At 51.2% G+C, this 19,785-nt stretch overlaps 2 protein-coding genes across 11 annotated transcripts in view; both read left to right on the top strand.

The window, feature by feature from the left end:
* The window catches only part of GAS7 (growth arrest specific 7), a 204,920-nt gene extending 201,728 nt beyond the window's left edge, over nucleotides 1-3,192 (top strand). For all 10 annotated transcript variants that reach the window (XM_055407078.2, XM_055407095.2, XM_055407146.2 and 7 more), the window contains one exon: nucleotides 477-3,192. In XM_055407078.2, the coding sequence (XP_055263053.1) occupies nucleotides 477-590 (114 nt within the window). In that variant the 3' untranslated portion in view covers nucleotides 591-3,192. The remainder of the gene's footprint in view (nucleotides 1-476) is intronic.
* An 8,888-nt stretch (nucleotides 3,193-12,080) lies between these two features.
* On the top strand, nucleotides 12,081-19,394 carry RCVRN (recoverin). Its single transcript, XM_055396601.2, has 3 exons — nucleotides 12,081-12,461; nucleotides 16,034-16,145; nucleotides 19,279-19,394. Exons 1-3 carry the CDS (start codon nucleotides 12,081-12,083, stop codon nucleotides 19,392-19,394), a joined length of 609 nt encoding a protein of 202 aa, XP_055252576.1.
* Nucleotides 19,395-19,785: the final 391 nt, after the last annotated feature.

Raw genomic sequence — 19,785 nt, 5'->3', positions numbered from 1 at the left:
TCTTGGGATGGACGTGTCAGTTACCCTGGACATCCACGTGACTCCGTCCCAAGCGCACCCCATAGACAGGTTATGATGGTTAAAATAGCTGGAGGTGACCTTGCCTCCTCTGTTGGATTTCTTACAATGCTGGGAGCTATTCAAAACCTCTCACGATAAGGTCTAGTAAACCCGTTTTCAGGTGGTGAACGGGCAGACGGGTCACAGACTGAGCCCCCTGCCCTGTCACCCACCCTGTGGTCTGGAGGGTCGCGTGTATGAGGGGCAGCAGAGCAGGGGCCAGAGCTCTGCACCTCCCACCCCCGGTTCTCCCAGCCCCCACGTCTGTCCCTTGCATGGGCCTCCCCGGGACCCCTAGAGGACCCTCCAGAGGAGCTGCTGTGTCGGGCGCGAGGCTGTGAGTGGCGTGCCTCAGGGGATTCGCCCCTGACTCCGCCGCCGCCTCTGACTGTGTCCTCTCTCTCCATCCCTTGCAGACAGTCGAGCCTGTGGACCAACTGCTTCGAAAAGTGGACCCAGCCAAAGACAGGGAGCTGTGGGTCAGAGAGCACAAGACGGGCAACATCCGCCCCGTGGACATGGAGATCTAGACGCACGGCCCGGGGGGGTCCTATCGAGGAGGGTCTGGGGGTCCCACGGAGAGGAGGTGGCGCTCCCGCCGGGGGGGGCATGCTGTCGGGAGTGGTGCTGCCCTCCCCCTGCTCTCCTGGTCCACTGAGGAGAGGGGACAGTGATGCCAGAAGGGCGGCCCAGATGGCCCCATGGGGAGCTCCCTGGTGTTCCCAGGCCGAGAAGATCGATCCACAGCCCTGCCCTTGTTTCTGAGGCTGAAGCCCCCTGAGTCCTGTGCTCCGCTTGCCACTCCAAGGACAAACCGAGATTGGAACTTTGTGGTCCCTGTTGAGTACCAGAGGGGTCCCCTCCCCACCCAGAGCAGTTCTGTCCCATGCTCATGCCCCTGGAAGCCCAACGGCCCTTCTTCAAGCTGACCTCCTTGTCTCCAGGGCTTTGGAGGGGCAGGGGAGGGAGGTCTCTGTCTCCAAGCCAGGTGTCAGGATCAGAGTCATGGACAGAAGGCCATCATTCAGCACAGCAGCCCGCACCCAGAATCCTTTGCAGCAGCCCTCCCTCTTGATTTTTTTTTTTCCCCCTTGAATATTCTGAGGGCCTACATCCTGGCTCTTCTCTGCTACTTTTCACCAATGGGAGTCTTGGGAAGAAGGTCTGGCTCCAGTTTTCCCAGACTGACCCTGCCTGGAGAGGTCAGGATGAAACTACCTCATTCAGCAAATTCACCCCAAGTTGGAGCAACAAATCGTGTGCCTGTCAGATCAGGCATCCATGTCACGTGCTCTTTCCAGACATCCCAGTCCACCCAACCTGCAGCCGCTTCCTCAGGGAAGCCCCCTCCTCCACCCTCGCCCATCCCAGGGAGCTGAGTCAGCCTCATGTCAGGGAGGGGTTGGGAAAAGTCTCTGTCACCTCACAGGCGGTTCCACCTGCCCCTGCACAGTGGAATTGGGACGGCTGTTCATGTATGGCTCTCATTGGCGGGCACCACGCAGGCACTGCAGACTGTCAAGGCCACAGTACATGTCACCGTCCAGGCAGTCAGGTACCTTGGCCTCTCAGCTCCTTCTGCACATTCCCAAGCCCCGCATGGAGCCCCTGCTTGGGGCTGGTGCCCCCTTGCCCTTTTGCCATCTCCTTTTTCCTGAGAAAACCTGGTCTCAGCATGACCTGGGAGGCCACCGGGTCCTCACTCATCACTTTCTCCCTTACATACTAAACCTTGAGAATTGGCTTGAGGGGACTGGAAGAAGAAAAGGGCTGGAGGAGATCAGACAGCTTGCAAGGGGCACATTCTAGCCTGGAGCCCACACCCTGAGAAGCCACATTTCTTCACTTTTCCCATTGATTACTTTGGATTCACAGGACTCATGTCTCATAAAGGCAGCCGTCTAAGAGGACAACTCACTGTTCTTTCTCTCTCCATCGTCCAGGCTGGTAACTGATGACTTGTTTTTCTTGCATCTCTTGGCACCCCTTTCTCTGAGTCAGTATGGCACCCTCATAATGATAGTAGAAAGATGCTGAATATCCTACAGCAAACCAAGCTTTGCCACTTTTCTTCTCAAAACATCCCAACCAAAAGGTCAGCGTGAAGGCCTTCACTAACATGCAGGCCACCAGGGCGGATCTGTGTCTGGCATGGAGAACCACTCCTTCCGGTCTGGGGTTGGGCTGTGACACCAGCTGCCCATTTGGGGCTATCATTTCTTGGTTTCTTGATAAAAAAAAAAAGATGGGTGCTAGTAGTAACTGCTTTGTGGCTTAGTCAACTAATTTGTGGATGATTTTCCGACATTCAAAGCCAATAGCCTTGTTATTAACATAGATGCTTTCATGTGTGATGTGGCTCATTGATTTTGTTTTCTCATCCCCATCCGAGGATTCCAGAGTCTTCTGTTATTCCCTGGGGCTCTCGCCTCTTTCAGGGTAGCCTGAGTTGGCCTCATGTAAGCCAGTCTATTTTCTGAAGTCATGCTTTCCCCCTTTTCCCTCAGTCTCGTTAGACACCCCCATATACTTTTCCTTTTTTTCTTCCTTCCTTTATTCATTCATCAAGCATTTAGCTAAGCCTGGGCAACGTGCAAAGATCTAGGAACAAGATATAGCCGTGTCTGTCATCAGGGAAACCCATGATCTGTTGTTTTGTGTAGACTCGTCTTTTCTCCAAGGGTCTTGCAGGTCAGTGACCTTGGCGTTCACCTGCAGATACTCTCTGCAGAGTCTCGGTTTGCAGAGATAACCCTCTGTTGTACTGTTAGCTCTTCATTCATTCATTTAATCAGCAGACACTTGGGGCAAGCCAGGTATTATGCCCGTACTGCAGACATAGCTGCGTACCAGCCAGGAACTCCGCCCCGTCCCCCACCCCTCCTATTCTCCACGTGAACAAGTGCATGTTTTCAGACCTTTCTGGGAAATGAGAGCCTTGCACCTCTTCTACATTTAACCTACTATGAGCCTGGAATAAGCCATGTGGCATTTCCCCAAGGACGGAAGAACCAGACAGCACCAAGAGTAAGACCACGGGGTCACTGGACCCTCACAGCTCACATCCAACTCAAATTTCAGAGATTTGTTTTAAATAACTCTTGCTTTACACGGAGGAAGAATGAAGCCCAAGGCCAGCCAGTGAGAGCTGTGAACTGAATAGCGAATCACGAGCAGGGCTGGAGCTGAGAGTACAGACCTCTGTCCCTGTGGTTAGGATGAAGTCTGGGGTGTCTGAAAGTCATCTTCAGAGTGGCGCTCTGTCCTAGTGGATGGTTCGGTTTGGTTATTTAGGTTATAAGAGGATTTGCTTGGCTTTTTTCAGGGTGAGTGACTCCAGGTTATTCATGAGCACATCCACTGTTCCATTTCTGAGAATAGGTGAGCCCCTTCTACCTGGGAGACACGGATGCACTTTGTTTTGTCTGTGAAAGCCTGATTTTTAGAATCTAAGACAGATAAGAGTTACCAAGACAACCTCCAGGATAAGCTGCTTGTCACTCTTTTTTTTTTTCCCCCCCTGTTGCTTTTGATCAGCTTTGGAAAGCACTGGCTAGCTGACCCACAAGGATGGCTGACCTGAGGTTCTACCCATGGGACCACCTTGGGTCTCCTTTTAATCTACCCAACACCTGTATCAGCGGAGGGGCAGGGAAGGGTGGATTGGATTTCTTTGGGGGGAGACACTTCTCCCCTCACTGAGGCTGATTAACGACTGAAGCAAATAGAAAAACCCTGTGTATACTCAGGAACCAGGGGTTTGTATTCCCTTTGTGGAAACCAGTCAACTACTAGATTAGGAGATGGAAGCAAAGAAATCTTGGCAGAGCCAAAGTCCCTTGGAAATGCAAGCCATAAGATTCCGAGGATATCAAAGACCTCAGCTTGTTTAAGTGATTTTACTTCCAGCGGTGAATGGCCTTGACAAGCAGAATTTATACAGGATTCTGCAGACCTGCTGGTGATTATGTACATAGGGAAAGTTCCTGGACCAGTGTTAAGTGGGCATAGATCAGAAGCACACTTCCTTAGCCAGCATACCGTCATTTCCATAAACCTTCCCATCCCCACAGGTCCCACTGCCTTTTTTTCCAAGTTTATTGAGATATTTGACATTCAAAATTGGGGGTTCATGAGCATACAGGAAAATTCACCCTTTTGAAGGATACAGTTCAATGAATTCTGACAAACTTACACAGTCTTATGGGGCTTCCCTGGTAGCTCAGATGGTAAAGAATCTGCCTGGAATGCAGGAGACCCGGGTTCAGTCCCTGGATCAGGAAGATCCCCTGGAGAAGGGAATGGCTACCCACTCCAGTATTCTTGCCTGGAGAATCCCATGGACAGAGGAACCTGGTGGACACATGGGGTCCATGGGGTCACAAAGAGTTGGACACAACTGAGCAACTAACACTTTCACTTTGACACGGCCTTGTAACCACTGCTGAGATCAACATAATATTTCCATCACTCCAAAAACATCCCCTCAGGCTCCTTTGATGTCCATCCACTCTTCCCACCCCCAGTACCTGGCAGCCACTGATAGATTTTCTGACCCTGTGGATCTGCCTTCTGTAGTGTGTCATAGAAATAGGCAGGAGCCTTTGAGTGGCCTCCTCGCTCAGCTTGATGCCTCTGAGTCACCTTGTCGTAAGATGTCACTAGCTTGCTCCCCTGCAATGCTGAGTAGCCGTTTGTTGAATGGATGCACCCCACTGCTTCCTTGCTCTTAAGTACACAAGTTTTCTGCCTGGAAGCTCCTGACCTGGAGTCTTGAGCTTGTTGGCACAGCTACTTCCAGCCAGCTGCATCCAGTGGTTCTTGGGACTCACACTTCGCTTTTTTTGAGTCATTTTAGGTTTGGGGGCACTTAAGTTAACACTTAAGTTTTTCACAATGCAGAGAGCTGCTGGGGATGGAGGTGGGGATGGCGGACAGGGTCTCTGCTGCCCCCTGAAGCTGGCACCTCAGCTGGCAGACCCACTTGCTCTTGGGACCCTCCCTTCACCTCGCCCAGTCCCTGCCATTTGGTGAGAGTTTGGGGGTGTGGGAGGTGGGTGGAGAGGGTGTGGGTGAGAAAGCAGGGGGCTGGCCATGGGCTAAGCACCACCCTTCTCTGGATCTTCCTTCACCTGCAAAGTGAAGGTGTCTATTCTAGAACATTCTCCCAGGCCTCCTCCAGCTGCTGCATTCTGTCTCCTTCCCTTCTCATTTCCGGTTTTGTGCCCAATGCCCATGTCATACCCAATCTGGGTCCACTCGGCACAGCTGTGCGTGCTGAAACCTCACACCCTCCTGAGGGGGGGCCTCGGGTGCTGAGAAATATAAAAAAAGATTTTTAGACACACAAACTTAGAGTTCCATGAACTGTTGAAAATGAGGTAGTTCCTCCTCCTTGGACTCCTAAAGAAAGCAGAAGCCATTACCTTTCATCCACTGATGTCTGACACCATGTCCTGAAGGTCACTTCCAAGGAGCAAAAACAGGCATGGAGTCAGAGCCCCCTCCCTTAAGGTTCTTGGTGACGCCTGAGCCTTGCTTACCTGGCCTGTGCCTCCACCCTCCTGGGTGGTGGCAGAGAGAAAACCACACCCGACTGCTGATGCTGGTCAGCTCTGGGCAAGACCCCTAAGTAAGGACTCCTGCGGCTATGTCTCGATTGTGCCCTGCTCAGTAAAAGCCGAGCCCCGGAAAGCAACCAGGTACCTCTCCCAGCCAGCAAGACATCCTTGGGTCCTGCCAGGTGACGGTGTGGGCTGTGGAATCCACAACACAGGATGCCTGGCTGCCAGGATGCCTCTTTTTTCTGGGGGAGGGGGGCCTGGGGGCTCTCAACATCTTCCCCACTCCACCCCACCCCCACTGGAGTCATTTCTGTCGGGCCCTTTGTGAAGGTGGGGGATCCAACCCCTCGACAAAAACCAATGTTCTGTTTCCCCAGAACCTTCTAGATGCTGGAGCATGGCTACTGGGGGGCCTTGTTGGGAGGTGTCTCTGAGGGAGAGGGGCTGTGATGGCCTTTGGATCTCTGCGCTGTTTGGGGGACTTGACCCTTTATGTGTGATGGGTCATCCCTAACGGGCTTGCAGTGGTGGGAGGCAGAGGGTCAGGCCACATGGCTGCTCTGATGGGGACGGTGTGACATGGAGATGAGGAAGGAAAGCATAAAGAACCAGGGCAAGAGCACCAGACCGGCTCCGCTCTGCTCTCTCGTTTGTCCCATAACCTGTCATTGTCACATCCCCTTCCTGGGACCTGGGCATTTGTTGTCTGTCGAGTGGAGGTGCTCTTCAACTGGCATCACACGCAGCAAGAGACCAGCTCTCGGGACAGGGGCCTCCAGGCAGCCGTGTGGGCCCAGGGACAGTCATTCAAAGGGACACCTGCCATCCTCGGGGACGGGACCCCAAACTGGTATCTGCCCTTCCCTCAGGAAGGGGACGATGGGGCAGGAACAAGCCCCTTCACAGACAGGAGCACATCAGCAAACCCCATGAAAATGGGATTTTCTAACAAAATAAACTTGCTTGTTTGCTCTGTTTTCTGTAACTTTTGCTAAATACTTTATACATTTTTAATGTTAAAAAGCTGTGTCTCCTCCAGCAATCCTCATCCCGGTATGAATGTGTTTATTCCACGTTGTATATCCTTCCATCCCCTGGCTGCCTAGATCGGTAAATAAAGTTGATGTACTATAATTTATAAGTAACACTGTTGAAACTCTGATCCCTACGGAGGCTGTAATCTGCCCTTCCCACCCCACCCCCCGTAATAGCATTTGTGTGTATTAATGCTGAAAAATTAAATGTTTAAATTTTGAAGGCGTTTGCTATATATAATTGTTCTGCATTATTATAAAGCATTTTCAGGAAGTTAAATGCTCTCATTTTTTCCCCCTTCGGCTCTGTGTGTACACTTGAGATGCTTAGATTTTGTCCTGTGTAAAATAAACTGTCCAGAGACACCATGTCGTCCCACTGGGCGACCCTCTTTCCTGGAGGGCTGCCACCCTCTTCTTTGTACAAATGGGCTCAGTGTCCCTCTCGAGCTGGGTGATCATTTTACCCCCAATGACTTAAGCAGAGGGACAATGGGCACGTGGGCATTGACCCTCCCCCACCCTGATGGGTATCATGGTGCCAGACCACACTCCTGGCCCCAGTCCCCTTCCCTGGAGACTTCTGTCCCTGTGAACACAAGGGGCTCCTGGCTATTATTCCCTTTCTCCACCCATCCATCCCATTCACCCATCCATGCAATAATTAGTGAACACCACTGATGCCAGGGTCTTTCCAGGTGGTGCTAGTGGTAAATAACCCACCTGTGAAATGAAGGAGACTTAATATGAGACACGAGTTTGATCCCTGGGTCAGGAAGCTACCCTGGAGAAGAGCATGGCAACCCACTCTAGTATTCTTGCCTGGAGAGTCCCATGGACAGAGGAGCCTGGTGGGCTACAGTCCATAGGGTCAAAAAGAGCCGGACACGGCTGAAACGACTTAGCACGCACGCACAGAATGCCAAATACTGCCCTCAGTACTGGGAACACATTGGTGATGGAAACAGATCAAGAATCTTGACCTTGGAACTTATTTTCCAGCAGAAAGAGACAGGCTAACAAAAAGATATAAAGTGTATGGAGAAAATGATAAGTGTTACGACAAAAGGGCAGGGGAAAGGGGAGGGTTTCAGGGGTGATAGTGGGTAAGTGGCAACATGAAATAGAGTGATTGGAGTGGCCTCATTGGGAAGGTGACATTTGACCAAAGTCAAGGACACCTGGGAGGGAGCCCGGCAGGTAGCTGATGGGGAGAACATTCCAGGCAGAGGAGGTAGCCCTGTTAAAGGCTGAGGCACCTCATTGAGGCCAGTTGGCTGGAGCAGACACAGTGACGGGGAGTGGGCAGCTTCTGCAGAGCTTTGCAGGCTTTGGAAAGCCTGTGATTTTGCTCTGGGGGCCGCCCAAGCTGAGGGCGCACAACCTGATTTCCTTGCTGGGGAACTCACTGTAGGAACAGGTGAGCAGGGCAGCCAGAACGCAGGGACAGGGGATGGTGCCTGCAGGGGTGGCCACGTGGAGGTGGGGAGAATAGTCAGATTCTGGAAGTGCTTTGAAAGTGGAACCAACGTGGTTTCGAGCCAGTTTGGAGTGGGGTGTGATCGAAAGAGGGGCACAGGGGATAACTCCAAGGATTTCGGTCCAGGCAAGCAAAAGGACAGACTGCTATTTCCTGTGATGAAGACAGCCATGGGAGAGGTGTTCCTTCCATTCTGACTCCCACTCACCCTCTCTGAGCCCTCTTTCTCCTCTGCTTCCAGACCAGAGTCAAAGGGTTCTCTTGTCCTTCTGCTCACAGCAAGGGAAGGTGGGGGAGGGGGACAGGGGCTACGGGGCTCCCAGCTTAGGGAGAGGACAGGGCCAGCCTCTGGGAAGAGTCTGTGTCTTTCGGTCAAGGCCAGGCTGGGAGGGGGAGACACAAACAGATTCACTGTCCAGAGACAAGGACTTCTCTCCAAGTGGTCTTTGGGGCTCGGGGAGAGTTTATGGCCCCAGCTTAGACTTAACAAATGCCCTCACAATACATCATCTCCAACAACTTGTTTGGCTAAGGAACATAAACTCTTCCTCTGATAGAAGATGTTTATGCAGGTTTTCAAACAAACCTCCAGGTCATGACCCCTCTCTCAGCATCGACACAGCTGCCTGTGGTCCCCTTCCACGGTCGGGCCCCTCCTGGGCACAGCAACCTGAAGAGTGGGCAGCACCTGCTCCTTGTTCTTGAGAGGGGCAGAGGGACTGGGGGTTCTGGCTGCCTTCTGTGTTAACCCGGGGTCCTGTCTCCTGGCCCACAGCCTCTTTGTTGTCATGGCAACCCAGATCCTCACCTTCAGAAACACAGCTTCTTGCCCCCTCTGCTCACTCCTTGAGAACGAGAGCTTGGTTTCTTCCTATGACACTGGCCTTGTCTCATCTGCAGGCTCTGCGTGGACACCCAGGACGCACTTCTAACCACCTCGCACACCAGGTTCAGAGGCAAGAGTGGAGGTGTCTGACTTCATTTTCATGACTTGGGTTTTGTCTGTTTGTTTGATGACTGTCCTGTTTCTAACTGCTCTTGAGAACAAATGCCTTGCTGTGGGCTAGTGAAAGCCTAGAAAAGGAGAAACTGCTCCTTGTAAGAAAGAATATGCTATCAAAAACTGATGGAAAAAATAGTAAGTACACAGACACACACACACCTAACATTAAGGCCTCCTGAGAAGCACTCTGGACCCTCAGTGGGTGACCAGGAGGAGTGAGTCAGCACACCTGAGCCTGAACTTCCGGTCCTTCCTGCATAACATTAGCGGGGGCTGGCAGGTGTCTTTCTCCCAGCAGCAGGGACCTGTCATTAGCCTCTTAGGAACTAGGATACAAACCCCAAGTCTCCCGCCTACACACTGCGCTTTATTCTTTGTAGTTACTGTGCTGCTGCTGCTGCTAAGTCACTTCAGTCATGTCCGACTCTGTGTGACTCCACAGACGGAAGCCCACCAGGCTCTCCCGTCCCTGGGATTCTCCAGGCAAGAACACTGGAGTGGGTTGCCATTTCCTTCTCCAATGTGTGAAAGTGAAAAGTGAAAGTGAAGTCGCTCAGTCGTGTCCGACCCTTAGCGACCCCATGGACTGCAGCCTACCAGGCTCCTCCATCCATGGGATTTTCTAGGCAAGAGTACTGGAGTGGCTTGCCATTGCCTTCTCCTTGTAGCTACTGTATGTGTGTGCTAAGTTGCTTCAATCGTGTCTGACTCTGTGTGGCCCTATGGACTGTGGCCGGCCAGGCTCCTCTGTCCATGAGATGCTCCAGGCAAGAATACTGGAGGGGGTGGCCATTTCTTCCTTCAGGGGATCTTCTCAACCCAGGGATCCAACCCACTTCTCCTGTGCCTCCTACATTGGCAGGCGGGTTCTTTACCACCAGCGCCCCCTACAAAGCCCTTTGTAGTAACCACCCCTGGATAAAGCAGAGACTTCTCTCCCATTCTAGATGGCGATTCTGGGTGGGGTTCCAGGTGTGACGCTCAGTCAAGCAAGGGCACCAACGGTCTCTCCTTCAGGTGTTGAGATTTCAGGTATAAGCCTACTCATGAGGGCTCTTCCCTGGGTACTGAGGCCCACGCTGGGTACTGAGCTGACCACAGGGGTGGAAGCCTCCCCTGGCAGAGCTCCTTCTTGTCCACTCATTCACTCAGCAAGCAGACACTACTGGCTGCCAGCTCCCGGCACCAGGCTTAGTTGCCAACCAACGATATACAGCTGAAATCAAGCCACAGGTAAGTTGTATTTATCCCACACCATGTTTTTGAAAATTTTGGAAATCACTCCCACGGTTTGGAAATTGCATCTGGAAATCTGATTTCTGATTTCTCTTGGGTTACCAAAAAATCTAGTAACACCAGGCCATAATCCCATCTGACTACATTCTAATGGAGGCAGCCCCTGCCATGTGGGACATAGGCCTCACCACTCCCTATTGCCTTCCTAATTCCCTGGCTTCACTCACACACTCCACATGCTGGCCCCTGTACGCAGTGCAGTTCTTGATCCCTGTCATAGAAGAATATTGACAAAAGGTAACATGTGTTCAGGGCTTCCCTGGTAGCTCAGTTGGTAAAGAATATGCCTGCAATGTGGGAGACCCCAGTTTGATTCCTGGATCGGGAAGATCCCCTGGAGAAGGGATAGGCTACCCACTCTAGCGTTCTTGGGCTTCCCTTGTGACTCAACTGGTAAAGAATCTGCCTGCAATGCGGGAGACCTGGGTTTGATCCCTGGGTTGGGAAGATCGCCTGGAGAAAGGAAAGGCTACACAATCCAATATTCTGGCCTGGAGAATTCCATGGACAGTCCATGGGGTCACAAAGAGTCAGACATGACTGAGCAACTTTCACTTTTCACTTTCAACATGTGTTCGACTCTTACTACTGCCAAGCTCTATTGTAAATTCATTGCACATGTTAACTCATTTGAGGCTTACAGTGGGCAACAAAACAGACAGAATCTCTGCCTTCACGGTGCTTTCATTCTGATGCCATCCCAGGCAGCATGTGGACTAAATAAGCACTAAGTCAGAAGGTGTATTCAAGAGGGAGAACAACCATGCAGGATGAACAGTCGGGGCTTGATGGTGGTTGGGGTGGGGGTGCTGCTGTACTGAGAAGGCAACATTGAAGGAAAGCCATGAGGGAGGTGAAAGATTAGAATAGAACTCTAGGCAGAGACAGGTTAAGCAACATGCCTGACGCTGCTGTATAGGTCAGGGAGCTCAGCTCGGTGCTCTGTGATGACCTAGAGGGGTGGGACCCGGGAGGGCAGTAGGAGGGAGGCTTGAGAGGGAGGGGATGTATGTATACTTATAGATGACACACGCTACTGTACAGCAGAAATTAACACAGCATTGTAAATCAATTATACTCCAATATTTTTAAAAAATGAAAGAAAAAGAAATGAGCCAGAGGGTCACACGGCTAGTAAATGGCAAAGCTGAGGTTTGAACCCATGCTGGTTCCAGAGCCTGACTCCTAACCCAGCATTACAGGACCACCCCTGCCGCAGAGACTCTCAGAGTTAGGGCAACGGAAGACAGGCAGGGAGCATCCTTGCTCTTAGAGACCTAGAGCTGGCAGTGGGGGGTGGGGTGGGGTAGGGATGGCCGCGGGGCAGCAGGTGAGGCCTCAGGTCTCAAGATTCTGATCTACTGTCCCGTCCTCCCAGAAGGCCAAGATGGATTGACCTCCTGCTGTCAGCTCTTTATTTTAATCTCAGGGGGCTTCTGGGAGCTCGCCTCCCTCCCCCAACCCCAAGCTCCAGGCCCCTCCTCCCTCCAAGTACTGGGGTGAACCGGCCACAAATCCGCCTAATACCATCGGCATCTCAGGGTGGGACTGTCTCCCGCGGCACTCAGCCCGGCAGCCAGGACACCCCATTGCTCCCACCCACCCAGCGGTGACAGCCCGGCCGGGCCCACGCCACCTCACCCATGGGGAACAGCAAGAGTGGTGCCCTGTCCAAGGAGATCCTGGAGGAACTGCAGCTGAACACCAAGTTCACGGAGGAGGAGCTGAGCACCTGGTACCAATCCTTCCTGAAGGAGTGCCCCAGCGGCCGTATCACCCGGCAGGAGTTCCAGACCATCTACTCCAAGTTCTTCCCTGAGGCCGACCCCAAGGCCTATGCCCAGCATGTGTTCCGCAGCTTTGATGCCAACAGCGATGGCACCTTGGACTTCAAGGAGTACGTCATCGCCCTGCACATGACCAGCGCGGGCAAGACCAACCAGAAGCTGGAGTGGGCCTTCTCCCTCTATGACGTGGATGGCAATGGGACCATCAGCAAGAACGAGGTGCTGGAGATTGTCACGGTCAGTGTCAGCCTCCTCATCTCCGGGTGAGAGGGACGGGGGTCTTGAGGAATTGGGCTGCCAGTAATTCCTCACGGGGGCCTGGCTGGGAGGAGGGAGTGGACACCCGAGGTTGGTGACTCAGTGACTCTGAGAATGTGATCAGGAGGCATCTCCAACAAATCAATATTAATAGAGGGCTGGACAGTATTCTTGGCTGGAGAATCCCCATAGACAGAGGAGCCTGGCAGGCTACAGTCCATGGGTTTGCCAAGAGTCAGACATGACTGAGCCACTAAACACAGCACAGGGCACCTTCCCACAGCTTCATTTTCCTCCTGGAGAAGAAGAATCTGGGTATTTTCTATGATTTACCTTTACTGTTTCCTTCTTTCCCTCCCATCTTCCTTCCTTTCTTCATTAAAGCGTTCTTCAGGGACTTCCCTGGGTGTTCAGTGGTTCCAAGGCGAGGGTGCAATTTCCATCCCTTGTCAGGGAAATAAGATCCCACCTGCTGTGCAGTGCAGTTAAGAAAATATAAATAAATAGGTGTTAAAAATAATAAAACGTCCTTCAGAACCTCCAATAGGACACACTCAGATTCTTTTTTTTTTTTTTTAATTTATTTGGCTCCTGGAGGGGTGGTCTTAGTTGAGGCATATGAGGTCTAGTTCCCTGACCAGAGGTGGAACACCAACCCCACCCCCAGCATTGGGACCCAAAAAATCTTAGCCACTGGACCACCAGGGAAGTCCCTTTCATAAGATCTATGGACAAACCCTAACGAACTTTTTGGCCAACCCAATATATTTATGTATTTATGTTTACTTTATTTTGGTCCTGTGACTTTTGGGATCTTACTTCCCCAAACAGGGATTGAACCAGGGGCCATTGCCACTGCAGTAAAAGGCCCGAGTCCTAACCACTGGACAGCCAAGGAAGTCACTTGTGAGTCATTTTAGAGACATAACATGTTTGACATATGTTGGCCCAGGATCAGATCATCTGCCAAGACTTTTAGGTGTTTGAAAAGTAGTTTTATTTAATATAAAATGCATGCAATTTAGAAACCTATGCAAAAGAAAATGAAAATTGCCTTTAATTTCATCATCCAGAGAAAACTACTGTCAACAAATAGGCATGTATCTTTCCAGTCTTTTATCTATATATTTAAAAATAACTTTAGAATTAGGACATATTCACATATGGTTTTATCATACTTTTCTTCAGCCACTATTTTATTATGAATATTTTCAATATCAAATTGTTTTTAACAGCTGCTTAGAATTCCATCTTATAGACATGTCATAAAATTATTTAACCGTTCCTATATTTTTGGGCAATGAGGATGCTTCTGTTTTTTCCCTATTATATCATTCCCCCCCCCTTCATTCAGTATCACTTTACTGGATTTTTTGCCCCCCACCCCCACCCCATGCCACTTGCTTTGCTTCTCTAATCCCAGTCCTATAAAGTGAAAATATTTTTCATCTTTTATATAATTTTTGAGGCATTTGTAATCCCACTTTCATTCACCCAATTCTTCCACCCTTATTAGACAAAACCATAGATAAAACAGCCAAGGATGCGGCTGTGGTCAGCGACTCCTTCTTGGGCCTCCTGTTAGGGGCAGGTGTGTAGAAACCTCACTGGTCTCTGGGCAGGGCCTGCAGAGCAAGCTCCCTGGATTGAAAGGTGGCCTGCGGCAGGGACCACCTCCTCAGAACCACCTAAAGGATGCCAGGCCCAGCAGAGGCCTCTGAGTTGGTGCTTCTTCAGAGAAAGGAGGAGGGAGGAGATGAAAGGGTAAGGGGGAAGGGAAGGAGGAAGGAGAGGGTGGGGAGGTGTGGGGAGGCAGAGAGAGAAGGGCACGTCCACAGGTGAGGCTATGCATGAGTGTGCCAAGCCTCTGCTATTCACCATGTCCAAGGTAACTGGCCTGGGAGTCAGTCATCTGCTGTGGGCTCTGATGTACCGCCACCAAGTCACCAAGCTGGGCCTCCAGAAAACCACAGAAAACCTCCCACCCCCCAGGGTGAGGATGTAATGGTTCTTTCCCGGTCCATTCCCAGAGGCCCTGACAGTGTGCCCTTGGTTTTAGAAGCAGGATGATGGGCAGCCAGTCACTCCCAGTCTTTAGCCTTCTGGCCTGCCCATGGGTCCCTGGCTCAGGAACTTAAGGGAGCCCTTACTTCAGTGCCGGGTACCTCGGGGCTCTGAGCGCTGTCAGTGAGGCAGCTGCCCCAGCTGCGGGTTTTGACTTCCTTGCTTCTCTTGCTGCAGCACGGGGAGCTGAAAGGGAGTTTCTAAAGCCACTGCTCTTCCCTCCAGGTAAATTGCATAGGCATTTCTGCCCCTGCCCAGCTGGTTCCCTTGTGTCTCCACGGTGTCCCAGTCCCAACACTTATGTCACAAGCTGGGACACTCAAGATGGGGGAGTCACAACCTTGAGCATCTACTCTGGGTCTGGCCAGCCTGCTGGAATCCTAGTAACCTGGAGCTGAAAGGGCACATCAAGATTACCCTGTCCCTTTCCCTGATCACATGTCAGAAGGCACTTCCTGCTTTGCTGGACAGTGTCTACTCAGCTCCTGTATTAGCTAGAGTAGAGGGAAATGAGAAGGACCCTTGAGCTTTAACCTCCCTAAGCAGAGGGGTAAAGGAGGGGATTCCAGAGGCCTTACCCAGCCCCTACCATGCTCTCCAAGACATTCGAGGAATAGCATGAGATGCAAGCACAAAGGTTCTAGAACCAAACTTGCCAGGGTTAGAATCTCCAGTCTTTTGCTTCTGGTTGGCTGAATTCTAGCAAGTCAGCTGATTCAGTTTCTCCATCTGTGAAATGGGCCAATCCACCTCATAAAGCTGTCATGAGTTTACATATAAAGACAACTAGAAATGTGGCACGTGTTAATCACTTAACAAACATTAGCCCTTATTACCATAAGCAATCCATGTGGCACTACTATCGAAGAACCCGCCTGCCAATGCAGAAGATATAAGAGACAGTTTCAATCCCTGGATCGGGAAGATCCCCTGGAGGAGGGCATGGCAACCAACTCCAGTATTCTTGTCTGGAGAATCCATGGACAGAGGAGCCTGGCAGGCTATATAGTTAATGGTGTCGCAAAGAGTCGGACACAGCTGAAGTGACTTAGCACACATGCACCATAAGCCGGCCTGCTAGGCAACCAAAGTACCACTTGGATTCAGAGAAAGAGCCATCTGATGTTCTAAAACTTCTGGGAAGTGAGGTTAAAGGTACCAGTTTTCAAAATGCAGTTTTTTATTTCTTATTTTCATTTTTTAATACAATGAAAGTAATATGTCTGCATGGTCAGGAAATTCAGACTGTGCAGAAAGGGACAAAATAAGAAGGGAAAGTCATCCTCACCCCTCCCCCACATTCCCTTCCCCTTCTTAAAAGTACAGATGACTCCTCTCCACTCTCAGGAACTAGGATTCAGCCGGGGATGGGGACGGTGGGTTGGGGGGCCTGGGAATCTGCATTTTAACCTCGGCGTCCTGCTCAGCCATGTGCGTTCCCCCAGAATCACTTCTTCTGACCGGTGCTCCCCCTCAATTCGGTGCAGGCTATCTTCAAAATGATCAGTCCTGAAGACGCAAAGCGTCTCCCAGAAGACGAGAACACTCCGGAGAAGCGAGCAGAGAAGATCTGGGGGTTCTTTGGCAAGAAGGATGATGGTGAGTGACTTCTCCTTCCCAGCCCTTGATTTCACTGTCCTGGGCTATGTCCTAGAGACCCCAGTGAGATTGACCCTTCCCAGTCCAGCGACCAGGTGGGATGGAGGACCCCCTCCTCCCACCACAAGGTGGTCAGCAGAAGAATGGTCAGCAGACAGTTGTGGGCCCTTCTGGAGCTGACTGAAAATGTCACCACCTCCCACCGCTCATAAAACCCCACCACTGCCTGAGTTCTCTGGGGGCGAAGGCCAGCTCTAAATGATGGGATGCTTTGGAAGAAAAAAAGGATCTTTTGTTTGGACAGAGTTAACCCACTTTGAAAAAAAGAGTAAAAAATCAAGGCAACAGCCCATCATTTTGTATACAAATGACAAGTTTTGAGGCTTTGCAAGCATACTGCTTTCTTTTTGAATGGCGTGCCCAGTTTTTTGTTGCTGTTATTTTAGGACACTTTGGTTTACTTGTTTAAACCAAATAAGTAGCCTTCTGCATAGCTGGGATGGGGTAAAGCTCACTTCAGAATTAGCATGGCATCCCAAGTAAGCAGGATCTCAATTTATATGGTGTTACTTTAGGAAATTAGCTTGGGTCCCCCCTCCCAACCCCCAAGCACCATCAGATGGAATTAGATTTCAATTCAATTTCAAGAGATTGATGGGGGTGGGGGGGTGCTATGAGGGGAAATGAAGAGAGATCTTCAGGAGGCTGGGAAAGCCATCAGACTGCAAAGCAGATGAACGGCTTATGGGCAGATGAGAGAAAAGTCTTAAACTGCACGGCTGGGCTAAGAAAGTCTTGATGAAGCTAACGGTGTGTCCTCGGGCCCCTTTCTGCCAGGAGCTGACCTGTCTTGGCTCCCTCCCCTGTTCAGTCTGGCCGAGAGCAGCCAATGGGGAGCATGAGCTTGTACTGAAAGCGGTGATGGATTCCAGAACTGGGCGGCAGGGACTGCTGGTGCCTGAAGCCTGTGTCCAACTCAGGAAGGACACAGAAGAGGGGTTGGTGTCAGACGGGGACTGCAAACTTGAATGACCACTGGGGCCGGGATGGTGAACATGAAAGAAGTGGACAGTGGCCCAACGAAGCAATAGGGACTGGCAAACAGTGGGCCATGAGGGTCTACCTGGTTTTATGGCCTCTGGTCAACTGTTACCACATAGGAATACAGAGCCATTGGGCCTCATCATCTGTTTTTCTTTTTTAAAGAGAAGCCCGCAATCGAGATTTTTAAAATCTGAAGTGCCTCCACTGATGAAACACTACATGGTCCACACACATCTGAGGAGCTGGTATCGGCCCATTTGCGATCTCTGGGCCAGTCTCTTACCAGGGTTCCAGGTCACATGCCCAAGCAGGATGTTAAAGAAGGCCCCTACTAATCTGCAGTCCAGGGAGAAGGTGGATTAGCAACCAGATCTATGACATTAAGGTCAGAACTAGGGTGAGGCATGTGAGGTGCCCTGGCACAAGATTTAAGGGGACCCCCTTCTCAGGTGCCAGCCCTGTGCCCATATGATGCTGAAAGTGAGAGCCTCCTTAAATGTTGAAGGGTAGGTACCTCCCTTTCCTCACCCAGAAGTCACCTCTCCTTTGAACACCTTCTCCTGGCTGCTTCAGGTGCCTCCCAGTGGCACGTCACCCCTCTGGCTCTTTAACCCCCATCCTGACATCCTGCTGGGTCTGCCAGGTGCTGAGTCCCTTGTTCTGCTACTTGCTGACCTGAACATTGACCCCAGTGAATGTCACAGGAGGCAGTGGTACTCCTGCCAGGTGACTTGTGTTTTCACATGGTCCATCTGAAGGCCAGGCTTCACTCCACAATCAGCTTCTGACAGTAGGCGTTTCAAGCTATGAGTGAGGCTCATAGGGCACCTGGGACCTTAAAACCCACATTTCATCACCCTGACCTGCACAAAGAACCTGCATCCTAATCCAGGAAGGATTAAGGTCACTCAAAAGTCCTGAAACATAAGAAGCCAATGGAAACCCAGTTCAGCTAAGCCAAGCTTTACTGAGCACTTAGTACATCAGGACTATGAGCCTCACCATAAGCAGGGAGGGACATTTGCCTCATTCTTGAGTCATTTCTGGGCTTCCCTGGTGGCTCAGATGGTAAAGAATCCACCTGCAATGCAGAAGACCTGGGTTTGATCCCTGGATTGGGAAGATCCCCTGGAGGAGGGCATGACAAGTCACTCCAGTATTCTTGTCTGGAGAATCCCCATGGACAGAGTAGCCTGGAAGGCTACAGTTCATGGGGTTGCAAAGAGTCAGACACAACTGAGCAACTAAGCGCAGCACAGCACATGAATCATTTCTACAGGTGACTGTCTCCCCATTAGACCACCAGTTTCCCAGGCCAGGGGCACTGTCTCACTCCTTTCCATGCCAGGCCTTCCCTCCCTACTCTCTGCCCCCTGCTATGACCTCAGCCCCATATACAGTGACTCTGGCACAGAGGAAGGGCTTAGTGAGCGCATTTAACTGGAGAGAACTGAATTCAGTAGTTGGGGCAAATCCCTCCCAAATGGGTAGGCAGATTCAGTTCAGTTCAGTTCGGTCTCTCAGTCGTGTCTGACTCTTTGCGACCCCCATGAACTGCAGCACGCCAGGCCTCCCTGTCCATCACCAACTCCCAGAGTTCACCCAAATCCATGTCCATCAAGTCAGTGATGCCATCCAACCATCTCATCCTCTGTCGTCCCCTTCTCCTCCTGCCCTCAATCTTTCCCAGCATCAGGTCTTTTCAAATGAGTTAGCTCTTCGCATCAGGTGGCCAAAGTATTGGAGTTTCAGCTTCAACATCAGTCCTTCCAATGAACACCCAGAACTGATCTCCTTTAGGATTAGGGATGCAGAGATGCCTAGGAAAGGATCACCACCCAATCAGAAGAGACACAGCACTAGCCCAGCCTCCTGGAGACCCTGCGGGGCCTGTCATTAACCCTCTCATTGCTGGTTCACCAGGAGGTCCAGGGGTCCTAGGTAAGACTTGGAGGGTGGGGTTATCCTCAGGGGCAAGGAGATCAGTATTTTCATAATAGAGCCATCCACTCTGGGTATGCTTGCAAAGATCAGCTTCATTGCAGCTGGAAACAGCCTATCCTGACTGTATTATTTTCTCCTCTTGCAGATAAACTTACAGAGAAAGACTTCATCGAAGGGACCCTGGCCAATAAGGAAATTCTGCGACTGATACAATTCGAGCCTCAAAAAGTGAAGGAGAAACTGAAGGAAAAGAAACTCTGATGTCAACTGCTCAGGTCTCCTCCCTGCCCACCCCTCTCAAATAAACACGCATGTGCATACATGTGCGCGCACACACACACACACACACACACACAAACACACCGCCCCCGGGGCCGGGAAAGCCTCCAACCCACAGCACATTAAACCCTCCTGCACACCTCCCTGCCAAACGGAAGTGTCGTTAAGCTATTCACCAAGTCCCGCCCACTATACTGCCCGCCTCCCCTCCCCCCAGCCCGCCAGCCCAGGCCTCTGTAATAATTCCAGGATTAGGTCACAGGAGCCCTAAATATAGGTCACTGGAGCCCTAAATATTCCCGCCCCCATGTAAGCTCCTTTGTGGATTGTTGGGTAAGCAGGTTCCAATAAACGCAGGAGGAGCTGGGCACTC

Source organism: Moschus berezovskii, chromosome 20 (genome assembly GCF_049115385.1).
Source record: "Moschus berezovskii isolate FMDL1 chromosome 20, NW_MosBer_1.0, whole genome shotgun sequence".
Lineage (NCBI taxonomy): Eukaryota > Metazoa > Chordata > Mammalia > Artiodactyla > Moschidae > Moschus > Moschus berezovskii.
The sequence above is the reverse complement of the archived record's forward strand: the minus strand, read 5'-3'. Positions and strand labels throughout refer to the sequence as shown.